The sequence below is a fragment of the Cryptosporidium bovis genome (genome assembly GCF_009768925.1).
Source record: "Cryptosporidium bovis isolate 45015 chromosome Unknown contig_29, whole genome shotgun sequence".
NCBI classification, from domain to species: Eukaryota; Apicomplexa; class Conoidasida; order Eucoccidiorida; family Cryptosporidiidae; genus Cryptosporidium; species Cryptosporidium bovis.
In genome coordinates, this window is record NW_027125051.1 from 22,192 (window position 1) to 41,734 (window position 19,543).

The following is a 19,543-nucleotide window of genomic DNA, read 5'->3' on the forward strand; positions in this document are numbered from 1 at the left end:
TTCATTTCATATTAAAAAGAGTGATTCCTAATTACATTAGGAGGACGAGTATTAAGAGATTAAAACAATCTCTTCAAGGTAGGTAAACAAACAACTGCTTTGATGTATTTTATGTCAATAAAATAACTTGATCCTGCTATTATTTTTTTGGCTGGGCTTAGAGGAAAGAATAATTGATCTTCTTTAACAGGTTGGCGCCTAAGATCTAACATTAAGGTGCATGAAATGATTGAGAAAAGGATATTATCGGGCTTGAAGAAATTTAATGGATATAGCAAATGACATATAGGACACTCTATAAAGATGAATTATATGAGGCAATAACTTTTACTATATTTAGTTGATACATTTTGAAAAATGAAGAAGTTAAGGGGGAGAATTTGCAGTATTAGTTTCATTATAAATGTTCTAATTTTTTGTCTGTGTACAATTAGGAAAATACATTCAAGGCCACATATAACTATCAATGGAGATCATCCAACAAAAGAAGAGGTTTACAACAATTTGTATGACGTTACGTGCCAGAATTTTTATAAAGATATTCGAAGTTATAATTTCTTTGGTGGATATCCAACCTCAAGTTTTGAGGGCACTGATAGAGAATTTTGTATTAAGATAGAGGAGAACAATGATATAGAAGTAAGAATGAGGGAAGCTGGGTTTAGTATAGATTTGGAAGATCCACTTATATCTGTACAATTTCTTTGGACATTTGTGCGAACAAAATATAAAATATTTTTATCAGGGATTGAATGCTTCAATATATGGAAAAAAGTGTTGCTTAGACTAAAATTAATCAAATCAACAGGTGATTTGAAATATAAGAGTGAGTACGATTTAGAGATTGGTTCAAAACCAAGAATAAACCCATCTAAGTCTATGATTAGTCTTTTTCCTTCAATTGACGATTTTTTGCTAATGGTAACTTTGGCAACTATTCGTTATAGTGATGGAAAGTTTGCGACAGATTTCACTGGAAAAAATGATTTTTTCTCATTAGCACTGATTAAAGAGAGAATGACACCATTAATACATTCAAACATTAAATATTATGTTCCAAAACTTATAAAAATGTATCCGCCTTCATTCAAATACAAAGACTCATTAGTTTCAGCAGCGTTGATATACAGGCTTATTTATTACTGTACTGGTGATATAATTTCACCAAGAGAGGCATGGGAAATATGGGGTTTGGTAATGATCATGGGTGGTGGGGGATTTATAGCTGAATACACTGATATTTTTGAGCAAGTTATACTGACCCAAAATACAGAAGATAATTTTCCAGAAGAGAGGAACTTTTTTACAGTTTTGGAAAAGTTGTCACTATTCCAGAGTCCACCATGGGGTGTTAGGTTTCCACCGATTTATGAAAACAATGAAAGTACTCTGAGGGATCACCCTTTATTTAAATTCTTTATTTCAAAAGGTTATTCTTTGCCTAACAAGAACATGAAAGACAATGAGGGCATTGCTATTATTTACCACATTTTCCACTATTATCTAAACATTTTTATTTCAATTGACACATCAAAGGATATATGGATGATAATAAAGAGATGGCTAAATGTTTCCCGTGAAATTAACATCTCAAACAAGGTTAAATTTGTACAATATAATGGTTATACAACAAATAGAAATATGATAATCGAAAATATAAATAGCAGTGAACTTCCTAAATGGGCTTCTGGTGTTAATTATATCGATGTAAACTCCGAAATAATGCTGACATATATTGAAGAATTTGAATATGAATTTCCTTACATTGTTACGTGCCCAGATGGTGATCTTGTATTAAAAAATAATGGTCAGGGTGGAAAAGGCAGGAGTGGTATTAACAGAAACCAACAGGTAGATCGCCTTGCAGTTAGGATAGCTAAAGAGGTACATATGCTACTACCATCAATAAAATTCGGTAACATTTGCGAGCTTGCTTCTTCATTATCTTTGAAGGCACCAATTGGAATAAAACTACGATCTAAATATATTGATAGAATAAACAATAATATTAATACAGATTCGCAGGATAACCCTAAATCAATATTCAGTGATGAAGTCGTCGGAATAGAGTATTGTATCAAGGGCATTTTAAATTTGATTCATGGGTCTGAAGAGGAAAAAAATGCTTATAGTAGTGGAATGTCAATAGTTTCAAAACATTTTTTAGAAATGGCTTGTCAAAGAATACTAAAGTCTCCATTGAAATGCTCTTTAGAATTCCCATTTTATTTCCCTTTTGAAACCTCTGATTTTTTCAATACGTTTGCAGGTAATGTTGCCAACGTAATGAGTTCAACTTTTATGGGAAAAACCAATTTTTATAATCAAGTAATTGGAACTATTTGGGATGGGAAAATTCAATCAATTACCAAAGAGAGAGAATTTCCATCAGTTTATAGGCTATATAATCCAAAATTTAATCCAGAGAGTTTGTGCAAGTTTGTTGAAGGGTTTGTAAATCCTGCAATAATTGACTATTTTCGGGTGAAAACTCAGGAACATATTGAAAAAAAGAGAATTTCAGAAAGAGAGAAACAAAAGATAGCAAGTCAGACTAAAAAAAGGTACTTTAATAAAATAAAAGGTGGCATAGGAGATAAATTATTTACAAATGATCTATATTCACTAAAAAAAATAATAAATACTCATAAAATTCCAAAAGGAGCATTGCTAAGCGAGTGGAAAAAGTTTGTAATAGATGAAAACACCATCTCTTCATTAATCACGAGAATGTTTAAAAGACAAAGTGACTTTGAACAAGTCTGCATAAAAAGGCTTGATGCCTTTTTAAGAGAGGGTAACCTGCAATTTCATCCAGTCATTGTTGAGTACAATTTATACAATGAATTTCTTATTAACAAAAAGCAAAAATCAAGGAACTTCTTCAAAAAAATTTCTAGAGACGACAAACTCGACCCAAGTTTAAAAGAAATAGTTAATTTCATGATTTTTAAACATGATATTCCGGAATTAGTTCCGGAATTAATCGCCCAAGAACTTGTTCATAGTGACATTTTTACAAGAGAGGATTTACAATTTAAAAATATGATAAATTGGTATATTAATGACTCGTGCCAAAAAGCATATAGATTGATATCACAAAGTATGACAAATAGAGTCAAAAGGAATTGCTTTGACAAATTTTCCAGTTGTTTCAATTTCATAGAAAATTCACCGAAACCTGAGGAAGACCACCGTGTTGATGAAAAAAGTTTAAGAGAGTATAGAGAAAGTGAAATGAAAATTGTGCAGGAAGCACTTGAATTTGGATTAGCGACTTTGTTTGGGAATTATAATATAGATTTGAATATATCAAAGTTAAAGACTAAATTTGTGCATAACAAATCTAAACTTGCGGACGCCACGCCTTATACAAACATATTAAATAAAATGTTTCTTCTTACAAATGCTGCATTCATATGCATTCATTTTAGTGATAATATGCTGTCTATCAGTCGTGCTGATGCATTAGCTGCCGCAAAGGTAGCCTCTAAAGTATTAATGAATTACTATTTTGATGGAGAGGTGATTGGGGACGATTTTAAGTCCATTAATAAAAATGAGAATAATTATTATAATGTAAGAAGCGTTGATCTATACGAAGAAGTTACTTCACGTGAAATTAGAAAGGATTTTTATAAGGAAATATGTGGTAACCCACAAACTACGAATTTTGCATACGAAATTATTGAGACATTAATAAGACATAAAAATGGGATTGAATCCTACTATGATGTGGTAGATTGGGAGAAAAGCTATTTGGAACCAGATGTTGCTTGTCAAATTGGGGAGATTATATCAGAAAAACATAAAACAATTGCTTCAATTGGAATGTTGGATGAAAATACGAGGTGTGTAGACTATATTGCTGATAAAATGGATTATATCCCACATATTCCTGTACCTGCTTGTACTTCTGTACACAGATTATTGGAATGCGAAGATGACAACAACAATTACAACTTAATTTCAACAATAATATTAAGTAACTTACTTATAGATAAACAAACGAATACCGAGTTGTCTAATGAAGTTTGCAAACTTTCAAGAATAATGCAATTATATCATATATTACCAGATTTCTCAGCAAATTGTTATAATTTGTTGGATAAAACATTTAATGTTAACAGCTTTTTTTTGAGAGAGTATAAACTCTCTTCTGAAAAGAAAAATGATACCTTCGAAAAAATATGCAATGAGCTAGACATCTCACATTCGTGTAACGGTGTATCACACCAAAAACTCAGGGAAGATGTTGAAAAAGTTGGGAATACAATAATTTTTCAAATAATGAATGAGATGTCCGAATACAACTTGTATTTTGGGAAAAATGTGTATTGTGAGGTGGCCGAAGGGATTGCTAAATCTGACATTTGGAATTGTTTCACACAAGTAGAGGAACTGTTAAGTAAATATACTTATTTTGAATTTCCTGATAACTTTGAAAAAACCATTTGTCTAAAGATGAACCTTTGGCCAAGAAAGTGCGAAACAGAGGCTTTTGAGAATCATTCAATATTTTCAGTATATTTGTATGATAATGTTTTAATTCCATTACAGGATAAAAATTATGGAGGAATAAATGCTAAAGGGATGTATTTTACAGATATATGCGAAATACTCGAAAAAAATTATAAACAAAATAGGGAAAGTGAGGCATTTTCCGATATAAAAATAAATCCAAAAGAATTTTGCACTGAAGTTCTTGGTGAAAATAGTATTTATGTGAACTTAGAAAGCAAACTGGCAGATGAGATGAAAAAGTGCATAGATATAGTAAGTACGGACTTATTGAAAATTGCGAATGATCAGTTAAATTTGGAATTCTTTGATCAGAACAATGATAAACTCTTTAAACCAACTGTTTTTTTACCATTTTATATTGTAAGTGACTTCACTGATTTGTTAATTAATAACTACAGATTACCTCCGAGAGTAACAATAATGTCAATTGCGTTTAGTGTAGCAATAAACAGAGCAAATCCAACCGGTCAGGTATATGTTTCTTCAACACTTGCCATAATTTTTATTTCATTAAAAGTGCTATTTTTTGTTGAAACAGACGAGAGTAGCGATTTAATTAAAAATTGTGTTGAAGTTAGCTCAAGCAAAATTTCACCAACTCCAACCCATGAATACAATGTAGAAATTTGTGAAAACGCAATTAATACCTACCAAAACAAAAAATTGAATGAAGATGTTTATCTGCTTTATTCAATAAACGAAAAGGTTTCATCATATTATACAACACCTTTTACATCTCGTGCTATTGAGTTGGCATCTAAGGAATATATTTTTAAAGTTTTAAGGGGGAAGCCGTCACTAGATATTCAAAAAGTATATGAAAAAATATTGGATAAATATGTTGACTATATGTTCGAAAATATTTCTGGTACTTATAAAGAAAAAGATAGTGATGGGGATGAAATGACAATTTGCACTTTTAAAAGGATTACTTTTAGTATTTACAGAGATGGAAAAAGTAAAGAGGAAAGAAAAGAGGATAATTTGGACAAATTTTTGTCTCAAAATACTTATGATATTGAAATTGATGGTAATGCAAAAAATAAGGTGCTTAAAGCCATTAAAATGTTTAATTTTCTTTTGGAACTAAAGAGAATCGGAGCAATTCAAATTCACAATCCATATATGCCGATCTCAAAAATGATAAATGAAATAAGAGTGGATTCCTTGTTAAGTTATCTGCCACCTGATTTAGCTAATTGGTTAGTAACATTTGAAAATTTAGAATTTGCAAAATATCTATTTGTAGTACCAGTTGACTATGAGGGCGATTTTGGACCCCTTGGAAAATTTGACCAAGAAAATAGTGAATTGAAGAACGTTTTGGAACGAGAGGGAATATTTTTAAGTAATATTAGGCATTCGAGCATAAATATTCAAGCAATTAAAGATGCAACTAAAAAGCAGATTTCGCCATTTATATTATCCTCAACTGCGTATTTTCTAATCGTTTCCATTGGAGAAGTTATAAACTATGGGTTTAGACTATCAACAAATCCTTATTTGTTCAGGAATTCAATCAAAAAATTCATTGTCAACGAGGAGCTTTTAAATTTAGTTCGTCCTAAACACAAGATGGGTTCAATAACATTTTCCAGAAAGCAATTTACTGCAGTTGAAGCGATAGAATACTTTATAAATGAAAAATTATCAACATTAAGACTCAAAGTAGACTTTCATTGGAACGATATAAATATAACAGAGGATTTTCACAAAGATAGCTTATATAACTTTGATGGGAAATTAGATTCAAATTCAATGAAAGTGGCAAGAAGAAGAATTTTTTGTGATTTAATGACAAAACAACTACTTTATGCCGCAGAAACGCAAGAGAATCCGTTTTTTGAATGCAAAATATTCCAATATGTGAATAATGCCTATAAAGAACAAAAAGTTCATACTGAAGGTAAGACATTCAAAATTTGTTCATTTACTGGAAAGGCCACAAAAGCAAAAAAAATTGGTGAAAATGAATCAAAAAAACTAACATATGAATACTTAAGCTTTTTGCTTCGGGGGAATACCACAAGCATTCATTCCTTAAGTTACGCAACCAAACTATCACCTGAGGTAATTTTACGTGCAATTGGAAGAATTTACGGTCATTGCTTAATATTTGAAGAACCAATGAATTTGAACTTCCATGATTTCATGTTTAAACACTTAATAGATGGCGATGCCTACTTCGAAGCTGATATTAAACGTTTTTTTGAGCCAAGAATATCAACATTTCAAAAAATAATTACAACTTCCTACAAGGACTTGGACATTAAAAAATATCCAACACCTAGAATGAACTTCGAAAATTCGAAAAAACGCATCATTGGTGAAGAAAATATTTATTATTACGTAGATAGTGATGAATACAATGCAAATTCAAATATTATGGGAAAAACAGGGCGACATAAAGAGTTTGTAAGAGTAAAAAATTTCAATAATCTGAGGTTCCTAAAAAGAAATATAACGAAATTTGTACTTCACGACAAATTTGAAGTGGAGTTAAATAGCTTTATTGCAGGCGTATCGGACATCATCCCAAAAAGATTTTTTAGGGCATTTATGCAGCCAAACTTATCCTATTATGTCCAGGGATATATTGGGAAAAATTTAAACGATATAGCAATCAAAAGTGCAGTGTCAAAGTTTTTCTTCGTGGAAGACAATGAATTGTTATTGCCCCACAAATCCAAGCTTTTTAACTACTTCATTACAGCAATAAATTCGCTGTCTCTCGTTGACATCGGATATTTTTTCTCTATTTTTGTAAACAGATTCACAACATTATTACCTACAGCGTATATAGGTAGAATCAAAGTTGTAGAGGCGCCTAAAAATAGTGAGGTAAACCCTACTAATAGGATTATTATTAATCCTCTACAATTAACTGTTTACATTCCATTTTACAGTTCTTATAGTGAATACGAGAAAAACGTTGATAAATTGGTAGAAAATCAAAAGAAAATATTAAATCCAATAATAAAATAATTAACATATAATTATTAAATTTAAATTTACGTTTTTTTAGTTAATTAGTAACATGTATGTGATAATTATCAATAAGAGAAAATATTAGGTAATTCTCTATGCGCATTTACAGATTTAGGAGTGTGAGGGGTGTTTGTTAGCGCTTAAATGCCAATTTATGCAAAAATATATCTGATTACTCGATTTTTTTATTATATCATTTCAACATTTATAGAACCTACATCTATTTCAACTTAAATATTTTTGATTAGGATGGTCAGGGATACAAGATTATATGATATTATCGGTGTTGATCCTGATGCAACAACTTCTGAAATTAAGAGGGAGTACAGGATCAGAGCACTTTTATTGCATCCTGACAAGAATAACAATGATGAGGTGAGCAAGGAAAGATTTCAGGAGCTACAAAATGCCTACGAAATCTTAAGAAACGATGAATCGAGAAAGACTTACGATGAAACTGGGATTATTGAAGGGGAGGAAGAAAATACAAATTTTAACAATATAGTGGAATTTTTCACATCGTTTTCAAGAAGAATTACAGAAGAGGATATTGAAAATTATAAAAGGAACTATCGTGGGTCCGAGGAAGAATGGGAGGATTTATCTAGTTTTTACCACCGTTTCAATGGCTCTTGTAAACACCTCCTAGAATACATACCATTTGCTGAGCCTGATGACATAGAGTACTATCTGAATTTGATTGAGACTGCAATAAGAGACGGTAGACTTCCTTCTAGAGCTGAATTTGACACTTCAAAAAAGTATTTAGAGAGGAAAGCCAAAAAATACAAGAAATCCAAGAAATATAAGAGTAAGGAACAAGAAGAGGAGGATGTAAACAAACTCATTCGCGAGCTTAGAGAAAGGTCAAGGAGAAGGATTGAAATAATCAGCCAAATTATCGCAAAACATGAACACGGGTACCCAAAAGATATGGACGAAGAAGTTTATGAGACTCTTTATGCAGAAATGATTAAGGATGGGAAGCGTTTTAGGCGCTAGTTCTACTTTAGGATTTTCTAATAACTATTTATCCATTTGAGCAAGAATTTATTGTATTTAGATTTTGTTTTTTCTAGAGGTGTTTGTAGTAAGATAGTTACTATGGTGTTATTTTTGGTTGGGGTAGGTTTGAATAACGAGAAGGACTTAACCTTAAGAGGTCTAGAGTTGATTGAGAAAGCAGATAAAGTGTATTTTGAGTCATATACATCAATTCTTTCCCCAGGTGCAAATATAATAAATTTGTTAAAAGAGAAGAAATTGATAGAAGCAGACCGTAAAACTATTGAAGAAAATTGCGATGGTATTATTGCGGAAGCAAAAGAAAAGAATATTGTATTGCTGGTTGTAGGGGATCCATTCTGCGCCACTACACACTCTGACTTGGTATTAAGATCTTATGAGCAGGGTGTTAAGGTTGAGGTTGTGCACAATGCAAGTATTATATCAGCTATCGGATGCACAGGCTTGCAGGTATACCGTTTTGGTGAAACTGTTTCAATTCCTTTTTTTGAAGATAATTGGAGGCCTAAAAGCTTCTATGACAAAATCAAATCGAATCTAGAGAGAGGTCTACATACATTGTGTCTCTTAGACATAAAGGTTAAAGAACAGACAATAGAGAACATGATGAAGAACAGACCTATTTTTGAACCGCCGAGATTCATGACAATTAATCAGGCTATTTCACAGATATTGGCTATAAAGGAGGAAGACAACTCTAGTTTGCTGTCTCAGGACTCTCTCGGATTTGGAGTGGCTAGAGTGGGTTCTGAGGATCAGTTAATTGTTTCAGGAACTCTAAAAGAACTCATTCACACTGAATTTGGAGGGCCTCTCCATTCGCTCGTTATATGTCATCCTGACCTCCACCTAGTTGAAAGACGCTTTTTTGAAATAAACAAAAAGCAGTGACAGTAAATTTCTTTTTCAAAAATATAAAATTTATTATTTCGTTTCATTAAACTAATTTTAAGTAGATAAATTAGTAAGGCGTAATTGCAAATGTTTTTATTAGCTTAAAGGAAGATGGCAAAAATGTTTGTTCCATTGTTAAAATGCATTTATATCCTGCTTTTTTAAAAATTTTGTAAAAACTGTCTTCGGTCCTTATAATACTGAAGTCACTTTGGTCTACTTCATCTTCATGGCTTGTATTGTCCTTTATACATACAACTTTTCTGTTGGAGCTATTTTTTGGATCACCGGTGAGGAATGAGTTCTTAATCCTTATCAATAAATCTATAAATTCTTCATCGGATAGATATTGTGTTGCCCATTGAATCCAAATAAAGTCGTACCTACTATCACAAGGAGGAGTGAAATCTTGTAGGTTTGAGTGAATAGCCTTCGAACAACCGGGATTATTTTTTACGGCAACGTTTAGGTGTCTTAAGACCGGTTCGTTCAAATCCATCCTTTTACAGTGCCTGATTAAAACTGGAGTCACACGGCCAATTCCGCATCCAGCATCAATACCATATTCAAATAACTCGTCCTCACCCATTGAGATTTGTTTTTTTAGAGTTTTAATGAAGAATTGTGTATTATCAATGTCAATTTCATGAATGTGTATAAAACCATCAAGCATGCCTTCATTTGTGGATGGTTTGCTGTCCCAAAACATTTCAGATACCCTTGTCATTGTATTTTCATTTTCGGACCTTGAACATTCCTTTATTTACCAATAAAAAATATGTTGCCTTGTATGTCACGCGGTCTGTTTTGATTATTCCAATAATAAAATTAAACTTGAATTTCTAGTCAGTTTCGAAATATTTAATAAATCCTGTCATAAATAATAGTTAAAATAAGTTCTGATTATATTTAGATTAAATGTTATCGATAATAGACGTACCTTCGTAGATATACTTTTACTACATTTTATATTGATATTTTGATTACCTTTATCTTTTAGTATTTTAATAATAATTCTCCGTTTGTTGTATTTTAGTGATGCAAAAACAAATGAAAAAAGTAAGGTAGTAAATAGTGTTGCAAGAAAAATACTAGTTTTTACTATAACTTTTCCTTTAGTGAAAGGTTCTTTGAGTCTTTGAAATAATGTGCGATGTGTAGAAATGTCATCTTTTGAGCTCTCATTGATGCAGTTTTTAAAGTCAACAACTGCAGTATTTCTACAGGAACCTTCAAATATAAGATTTTTGAGAGGATAGTCAATATTGCTTTTTTTATCTGAGTCAATTATCATCATTGAAGTAGTATCACAAACAACCCCCATTTTTGGTTTGACAGTATATAACCTTTTATTCGACTCATCAAGTAATTTTATTGGAAAATTGCACTTATACCTCCCTTTTGTGCTCAAATACATTCTCCCAATAAAACTCATTGTATTGCCATTATTACAACTAATATTCGAAATATTGTATTCATTGTCCTGCTTAATAGTCAGCAAAATCGACCTAGCTTATTTGTTATTGATTATGAAGTTGGCTAAATCATATACTTACCGATGTTTTAAATTGTTCAGCTCAAGGGAAAGAATGAAATATGGAAGAATATAAAAAAATAAAACAGAATATATTTTCATATTATTGAGTTTCATTTGGAGAGTAAATTTTTTTTAAACTAATGAAAAATTAAAAATAATTGCATGAATATACCGCAGTATTTAAAAAAATGACATGTATTTAAATTAATTCTAGAGTATTAGAATGCAAAATGAACCGCATATTTAATTCTAATGAAAAAAAAGTTGAGTAAAAGGCATAAAGTTATGTTTAACAAGGTGAGAATAATTTATTTAGACTAAAAATTTCAGCCGCCGAAACAGGGTCAACAATTTCCTTTAAAAGATTCTGAAATATAATTACACAATGCTAAGTTTTTATATTTAACAATATGGTAGTTGTCTCGTATTAATTGTTTGCATTTGTTTGATTTTAAACCAAATCTATCTCTCAAAATGGAAAGAGAATATGAATATCCAGAGGACTGGAGGGCTTTTTCAAAAAAAGTAGAGAACGAAACAGCAGATCCGAAAAACAAAGTGTACTGCGTTTTGTTAATTGGGCCAAAAAATAGTGGAAAGACCACATTTCTGATGGAGAATATAAAGGCTGTTGTGAATAGTAATCCAAGTTCACATGTTTATATTTTGGACTGCGATTTAGGTCAACCTCTGATTTCACCACCAAGTTGTGTAAAATTAGCTAGGTGGACTCAGACTGAATTTAGTATAAGTGAAAGGAATATTAATATTGTACCAGATTTGATGTTTTATGTTGGTGGCAATAGTCCAATAAACTATCCTCTAAGATACATAAAAATTGTAAGAGAGTGCATACACTACGTGAAAAATTTAAAAGGAAAAAATAATATTTCACTTTTTTTGAATCTTCCAGGTTGGATCACAGGTGTAGGGTCTGAAATTTTATCAATAATAACATCACTTTGCATTAAGATATCAAATAGAGTTATTATAGGATTTACAAAAGAAGTTGAAGACAGTAAATTGATGGATGATGAAAGTATTAATATGAGTAAATTATTTAATGTATTTCGGATGAAAGATCGTCTTGATACGGATTTTTTTGTCCAGGGATGTGAAAAAGCGGATATATTTATGACTCAACTAAGTGATTTGCCTATTAATCAAGAAGACAATAAAGAAGTGTCAAATAATTCTAATATACTGGCATACTTTGATAGTTATATTTGCTATTTTTCAATGGAATTACGTGGCACATCTAGAGTAATTCACTATCCTTTCAGTTCAATTTGTGTAATACCGTCATTAAATACCACAGTAAATTCTTACCAACTTCAATATCATGTGGAGAATAGATTGACTAATTCAATTGTTGGATTATGTATTTTTAGAGATGAAGAAAACAAGTATATACCAGACTTTTCAGAGACAAACGAGTTGAATATCCTTGAAACTGATATGTTCTTTCCATGTATTGGGTTTGGTATTATTCATCATGTTAATTACAAATCAAAAAAGATAGTAATTGTTGTTCCAGATTATATTCCATCGAGTAATATATTAGAGACTAATGTGATTCAACTCACAGAAATAGTGCTGCCATATCATTATTCTTTTTATTCGTCGAGTCCATATATTTGTAAAAGGTATAACATTATTCAGGGAAGCTACTCAGGTGGGAAAGTCCCATGTAACCGAAAAAACGTTAAAAGAAAGATACACAATATTTAAAATATCTAGAAATTTATAAATATGTTTTTTTTATTTATTGGTTATTTTATGAACAAGATTAATAAAACTCATCATTGTTTTGCAATCAAAATCACAAATGTTATCTGAGTTGCAAAAGAATATTGCACAAATATTTTTATATGGGATTATTATTAGTTCATTCTTCAATTGACGATCTGTTAGGAAAAGAACATTTTTCCCCCTAAGTATTTGTTTAGAATTTAAAACGAACTTTCTCCCCCATAAACTCAGAGAAATACTGTCTGTATTCTCAGTATTTCCCAATAACTCTTCTATAGCCTCAAATACGTAATTTTCAGTTTTTGGATGTAGAGACGTTTTAATTTCCCACTCCTTTGCTTCAATATCCTTTTTCCCTATGATAATTCCACGATTGTCTCTGCACCATAGGGGAATTACGGAGGTGCAAAACTTATCCCAACTATTTGTGTCAACATCATTCGGTATTTCAATATTTACTGCCTTTCTTCTGATATTATCTCCACAGTTTTTGATCTTTCTTTTATTTTTTGGCTTTATCACCCTATTTGTAGATAGTAAAGTTTTCGTTGGGACGGTAACACTATTCGGTCAGTTGAACAGTTTGAAAACACAAACTTACCTTTTTGGACTCGATTTTTCATCTTCAATGTTGTTTCTAACCTCTACCATGTTTTCTCCTGCTTTCACACTTTCTTTTGATTTTCATTGATTTATTTTACTAAGCAATTTTTTACCGCGTAATTACACAATTTTTTTTTGATCTTACAATAGAACCTCATGGATTTCAAGAACAAACTAAAAACAGCGAAAAAGAAGATAACAGGTGTGTTGATTAAACTGGCTGAAGATGAGGAAATACTCAGACAAACAGCAATAGCAGATGTGGGAATACTTCTCAGGGAAAACAAGGAGTGTGACGCTTTAGAGGATGTTAAAAGCATTCTTATTGAAATTTTGATGAACATTATAATTTATTCGTCTGTAAATGAACAAATTAAGGATCTAAGTAAATTCATCTCTGATATACCTGAGATATCGAATTTATCTGACTATATTCGTTCTCAATCAATGGATGTTTTACTGGAATCAAAATGCTACAGTGAAATTGACATTTTCAGAAGATTGTTGGGAAGCACAATTCAAAACTCAAAAACTGTTACTTGCAAATTTATTATTCCAGTAACTGTATTCAGACCACTTATTGGTGAAATTGTCTCAAGTTACAATAATGATCGACAATTATTATTGGAAGTTGTCAATTTTCTCTACTTGAGCACGCACTGTATAAGTGTTTGTGTTGAAAAATGCCTTAAGTTGAATAAATACGACTTATTAAATGAAATATTGAGTAAATTGCTGCCAATAGTCGATAACAACACAAAAATTAAAGTGTTTGCTAGCATAAATATGTACTTGTTAAAATATCATTTGGAAATAGATTCAAATGGTAGATGTCAAAATGATAAGATACAGTGTTTAATATTATTGCTATTAATGAACACTAACTACGAATACTCTCTACTAAGTACTTTAGTTTCAATAATATCACAACTGAAAATAAAGGAAAAGTTCTGTACACTACTGTGCTTGTTTGTTTTGTTGACTCTAGTTAAAATTTTTGGAGGTTCAGAGCTTATAAGCAAATTATCCAATTCAATTGAACTTCTGAATATATTAAAATTTGTTCTTAGAGATGGAGGTATTACAGAACTTAAGCACGAAAAAATATTTAACATTGTGAATCTAATTGTTATAACAATGTCGATTTTGTTATTAAAAACTACAAATGTAGACGAATTTGAACTTATTTCAGAAATTATTGAAGATATTGCGAGTGAATTCGAGCAGGTCAACACTTTACCATTTATTTCATCCCTGATTTATCACATAAAGGGTGATTTAGTTAAAGATAACTCTCTCTGTAGTAAATCAAAATGTATTCTATTTAAAATGTTAAATGTTAATAAACTTGAGGACCTCTCAAATATTAAAATCAACGTTCATGAATTACTTACAGTTTCTGCAGATAAAACCGATGGGGAAATAAATAGTTTTCTAGAAAAACACAACTTTTTGACTGTAATTGAAGAAAATACCTTAAGTCTATTAAAGTCATATATTTATAATAGCCTCCACCTTGGCTTGCGTTTTGTCCAACTGCAAACAAATATAGAGTCTCGATCTTTTGATATAAGTATTAATGATGAAATTTACTATTTTGTAGTTGGGTGTACAATTATGAAATATTATCTTGGAACTCCCTTTTATTCTGATAAGTTGAGTAATTTATTAAGAAAAATGGTAACAAATGAATGTAACCACCAAATCAAACTATTTGATTCTATTTTTCCAGCTTATGAATTCTTGCTTAGAAGGTTTGAAAATGATAAAGATTATATTGATTTATTGGATTCAACTTGTAACTCTCTTCTATCATTTGGAAACAACAAAAATATTCTTCCGGTAGTTTATAATAGAATAAAAAGAATAACTAACTATGATGGTAAAATTCTGAGAAAACTGTATTTACTTTTTACAAAAGGCGAATTGTCGTTCTCAAAGTTGGAGGATGACTTAATTAACCAAATTAATTTAGAATTATCTGAATCCAATACAGAATGGCATTACAATGAGACGAGAGGCTTTAGAACACTTTTTTGCATTCTAAGATTCAAGCCTGACATAATAAACGAGATTTTCATTGAAAAACTGCAACAGGGATTGAAGTCTATCAATAAACACGTAGTTTCGGCTTCTCTTCATTGTTTAATCGAATTGTGTAAATTTGAAATCTTTGACTGTGACAAAACCATCAAAATATTATTCGGATTATATTCAAATGCATTAATAACCGAAATAAGGTTATCGGATAACATCACACCACTTGTAGAAGTCAAAAATCAAAATTTTGGATTTAATTACAAACATTTTCCTATTCAAGTTTTATCTAGTTTTCTTAGACTCTTTAACGTATATTTATGTGAAAATTGGCCCTCTGAAAAAAATTCTTTTAAAAAGGTTCCAAATAATGTTTTCTATATTTTAACACTAATAATACAAATAATTAGAGACAATAAAGGTTCAATTTCGATGTATTCCTTAAATATTATCTCTAATTTATTTCGAGAATATTTTTACAAAAATAATAAATTGGACGAAAAACTTCAAGATTTCATTATTTGCTGCATTGATAATTGTTTTGATTCAGAAATAAATAATTTATTTCATTTATTGGAATTAATCGACTCATTTATATCAATGAATAATGTAGATCTTGAGATAAACAATTTAAACTTCATTACAGAAAGTTTATCTGGGCCAGTAAAGACTATATTAAATTTCGAGCTAGAACAAGAGATTTATAATTCAAAAAAATATAATGGTATTAATTACAGTTTTTCCTTATTCAGCATTAGTATTAAGAACCAATTTAATTATGACAATAAAAGTACTGCAGTACTAATAAACGAGTCAAATATTGATGAATCCCGTAATATCATAAAAGGTAAACTATCTGCATTAAAAAAGAAGGTTACGCACAATTATTGTATTCAAGAAATAATAAATTTTTTACTTTACGATGTTAAACAGCTAAGGATAGAGGTTATAAAAGATTCGGATGAAATAGAAATAGATTTATTTAGACTGAAATTCTTAAAGGACATATTTAAAATAATAAAGAATATCAAACTGTTGGTTTCAACTACATTCCAGTGGCAAATGATGTTTCAATTTGTTAACATATTTAGAGAATATTTCAATCAATTGAATTTTATCGCCCTGGAGTTGATCCCAAGATCTAAGAGTAAAAGAATAATCTTAAATATTGAAGACGAGACATTCATGTTATTTTATTTTTTTTTATCATATTTACCATCTTTTAAAAACCTGGAAACAATAGTTGAAAACCATTTGGATATTATAGGGAAGGTTTTTGAAATCAGAGGGAAGGAAAAACAACTTTTTGATGAATTGTTTATCGATAATCAATCAATTCTAATAATTATGCTTTCAGGACTTGTTGTTTTGAGATATGACTTGTTATCTGATATCTATGAAAAATACATATCAAACGTTTTCAATATTGAAGTATTTCCAAATAAACTATTCAACTCATTTGTTAATTGCGAAGCTCTTATTAAGAGATATTTTTCGAAGAAAACTGTTTTAATTGACCAACTTACTGACCAAAAGCAAGAGACTAAAGATAGATTCGGGTCATATATAGTATTTTGTGATCATACTTATTATTTAAACAAGGAAATTTCTGCAAACGAATTTATTTGTATATTACTGAGATATACTTACCAACATTCGAAAGGAGACTATGAACAAACATTAAAGAAATATTTTCTTTTGCAAACTCAAGAGCAACCTATTAAGATATCTTTAAAAGAAGACGGCGATAATTCAACAGAAGTATTAGTATTTTCGAATGAAAATTTGATAAACAACTATTGTTTTGGATTATTTTCGTTTTTCGATATTATTTTTGATAATTTTTCTGAGAAAGATGAAATTTTAAACCAAGTAATTTATTACTACAATTTAACAAGAAATAACAAAGAAGTAAATGTTGTAAACTTGATTTTTCAGACTGTATGCTCGGTTAAACTGTTCGAGTGTGATATTTTAAATATTAGTCAACTCTTTTTGTTCGTTAACGAAAACTTTTTGATGAAAAATGACTATTTCGAGAATAAGAATAATGATAAGAATGTAGGCATATTGATAAAAGCCTTTTGTTTCTCATATATATATTACAATATTAATAAATCCGCTGATTCAAAGAATAATCTAAGAAGTGATCAACTAAGTAAGCTAAATGAACACTCATCAATAATGATGAATATCCTGAAATATTACATTTTGACCAAGTTTTTTGAGAACATTAATAATAATGAAACACAATATTATATTGTTTCATCGATCTTATTAATTAGAGGTTACTATTGGGTACCTTGGAGTACGTTTTTAAATAAAAATCAATTTTTAAATATTGACACATTGAATGAATTATGTGGAATTATCAATAAAAATCAAATTACTTCTGTTAAAAAGGAAGTGTGTAAGAGTATTAATGATAATCACTCTAATATAGATACTTTTATGGCTAATTGTATAAATGACCCAATAAAAATTAGCATCTCTGCGCTGTTTCTGTTCTCTCAAACAAATAACTTGTCAAATTCACTTGAAAATAGAAGCAGCTATCACAATAGAGATAATTACTTTGAGATGAAAATATTAAATAGGAATTCAATGCTTTTTGCAGTCATTTACAAGCTGGATATTGTTACTAGGAATGCTATTTCAATAATTTCTAGTAATTACTTTGAAAATGGGACATACAATTGTACCCTCATTAATAAATTGGTTTTTATCGGAGTTATTTTAAATTCTCTTGGATCTAGTAATGTTTGCGATAATTTTACCAATTTTAATATATCAGAAACACTTGAATCTTTGTTATTTAGAATAGCCATTCCATTGTTAAAATCAAGAGAATTTCAAACGATTAATAGTGGATTTGTCGAATGGTTTATTTTAAGGTTGACGAATTTTGTCTCATCATATTTAATTTCAAACAATAGTTTTTCCTCGAAGATAATTTACTTTGGAAACCATATGATTGATTACTTTATTAAAAATTCACTGGATAATAAAATCATAATGCTTTCATTTACAAGATTAATTGGCATTATCATTTCAGCATTTGATTCAGATATCTACCTATTAAAAAACTTCACAGTTAATTTTTTCAACAAGCTACTTAAATTCAGAGATTTTGAAATGTACGTTTTGTCTGGATTGATAAATATTATTGAAATATTTAAAATTAATGTCGAAAAAAGAAGAAATTCTCTGGTTATAAAAATAAGCAACGTTGTAATTGATTTACTAAGTGAAATAACATTTAATAGTAAAATTATAAGTAATGAAATAATTTGCAACTCTTTGGAGTTGTTAGTTACGTTATTATATGATCATTTTTCTCAAATTAGTTCGGATAAACTCAAAAATTTCACTTCAAGCATTAACCCATTAATTTTTAGTAGACTAATATTGGATAATAAGGTTTCAGTTGATATTCTGCACGATTACTATTTAAATATGAGCTTAGAACCGACTATTCATGAAGTAATCTCACTTGTAATTATTTACAAGTTGTGCATTAGACAAAGTGTTTCATATGAAAACCAAATACTCAATTTTTTGTATTTTGACTTGGTAAATTCAGTTAAAGCATCAAAAAAACAGATGTTAACAATTACTTTATTGTTATCTTTTCTCATGATTGACGATATTGAGGAAACACTGATGAATAATCCATTTGTTGATAATTTGAAATACTGCTCTTCCAAGTTGGAGAATAAAGAAAACAACTGGGATGACATACGTAATTTCTTTTTTTTAGATAAAGTAAATGATCCTATTGTTGAAAGCTGGCAAAAAATGTTCATTAATGATGATGGAATAACATTCCTATCCGACAATTATCATTCAATCAAGGAATTTCCGCAGGTTTCTATAGATACAAACTATTATTATGGCGAGGAGTTCCTTTCTTGGAGTTTACATGAATACCCTGAAGTTTTCCTAGGAAGAATACATAATAAAAGCACGAAGAATAACTGGAGAGAGTTAGTTTCAAGCCTATTTCACAATCAGATACACGTTGTAAATTCCTCAGAATCAACAACTTGTGAACTCCAAACGGAACATATCACTCGAATATCATACATTTTGTTGGTTAGAGTTGAGAGTGATATACGAGCAACGTACAGCCAGTATAAAAACGCATTGATTAAAATTATAAAGGAATTAGAAAAGCAATAA

At 30.0% G+C, this 19,543-nt stretch overlaps 7 protein-coding genes across 7 annotated transcripts; 5 read left to right on the forward strand and 2 right to left on the reverse strand.

Moving 5' to 3' along the window:
- Positions 1-357: 357 nt before the first annotated feature.
- On the forward strand, positions 358-7,509 carry FG379_002006 (large with signal peptide; the record flags this gene model as incomplete). The annotated part of the gene is made up of 1 exon (XM_067327609.1): positions 358-7,509. The coding sequence occupies one exon, from the start codon at positions 358-360 to the stop codon at positions 7,507-7,509; it is 7,152 nt and encodes a 2,383-aa protein (XP_067181733.1).
- A 252-nt stretch (positions 7,510-7,761) lies between these two features.
- On the forward strand, positions 7,762-8,514 carry FG379_002007 (uncharacterized protein; the record flags this gene model as incomplete). The annotated part of the gene is made up of 1 exon (XM_067327610.1): positions 7,762-8,514. One exon carries the CDS (start codon positions 7,762-7,764, stop codon positions 8,512-8,514), a length of 753 nt encoding a protein of 250 aa, XP_067181734.1.
- A 102-nt stretch (positions 8,515-8,616) lies between these two features.
- Positions 8,617-9,429, forward strand: FG379_002008 (tetrapyrrole methylase; the record flags this gene model as incomplete). Its single annotated transcript, XM_067327611.1, has 1 exon — positions 8,617-9,429. The coding sequence occupies one exon, from the start codon at positions 8,617-8,619 to the stop codon at positions 9,427-9,429; it is 813 nt and encodes a 270-aa protein (XP_067181735.1).
- A 70-nt stretch (positions 9,430-9,499) lies between these two features.
- FG379_002009 (uncharacterized protein) lies at positions 9,500-11,083 on the reverse strand (the record flags this gene model as incomplete). The annotated part of the gene is made up of 3 exons (XM_067327612.1): positions 9,500-10,189; positions 10,373-10,940; positions 10,989-11,083. 3 exons carry the CDS (start codon positions 11,081-11,083, stop codon positions 9,500-9,502), a joined length of 1,353 nt encoding a protein of 450 aa, XP_067181736.1.
- Positions 11,084-11,443: 360 nt separating this feature from the next.
- FG379_002010 (uncharacterized protein) lies at positions 11,444-12,700 on the forward strand (the record flags this gene model as incomplete). The annotated part of the gene is made up of 1 exon (XM_067327613.1): positions 11,444-12,700. The coding sequence occupies one exon, from the start codon at positions 11,444-11,446 to the stop codon at positions 12,698-12,700; it is 1,257 nt and encodes a 418-aa protein (XP_067181737.1).
- Positions 12,701-12,730: 30 nt separating this feature from the next.
- On the reverse strand, positions 12,731-13,372 carry FG379_002011 (uncharacterized protein; the record flags this gene model as incomplete). The annotated part of the gene is made up of 2 exons (XM_067327614.1): positions 12,731-13,244; positions 13,323-13,372. 2 exons carry the CDS (start codon positions 13,370-13,372, stop codon positions 12,731-12,733), a joined length of 564 nt encoding a protein of 187 aa, XP_067181738.1.
- A 108-nt stretch (positions 13,373-13,480) lies between these two features.
- FG379_002012 (uncharacterized protein) lies at positions 13,481-19,543 on the forward strand (the record flags this gene model as incomplete). Its single annotated transcript, XM_067327615.1, has 1 exon — positions 13,481-19,543. The coding sequence occupies one exon, from the start codon at positions 13,481-13,483 to the stop codon at positions 19,541-19,543; it is 6,063 nt and encodes a 2,020-aa protein (XP_067181739.1).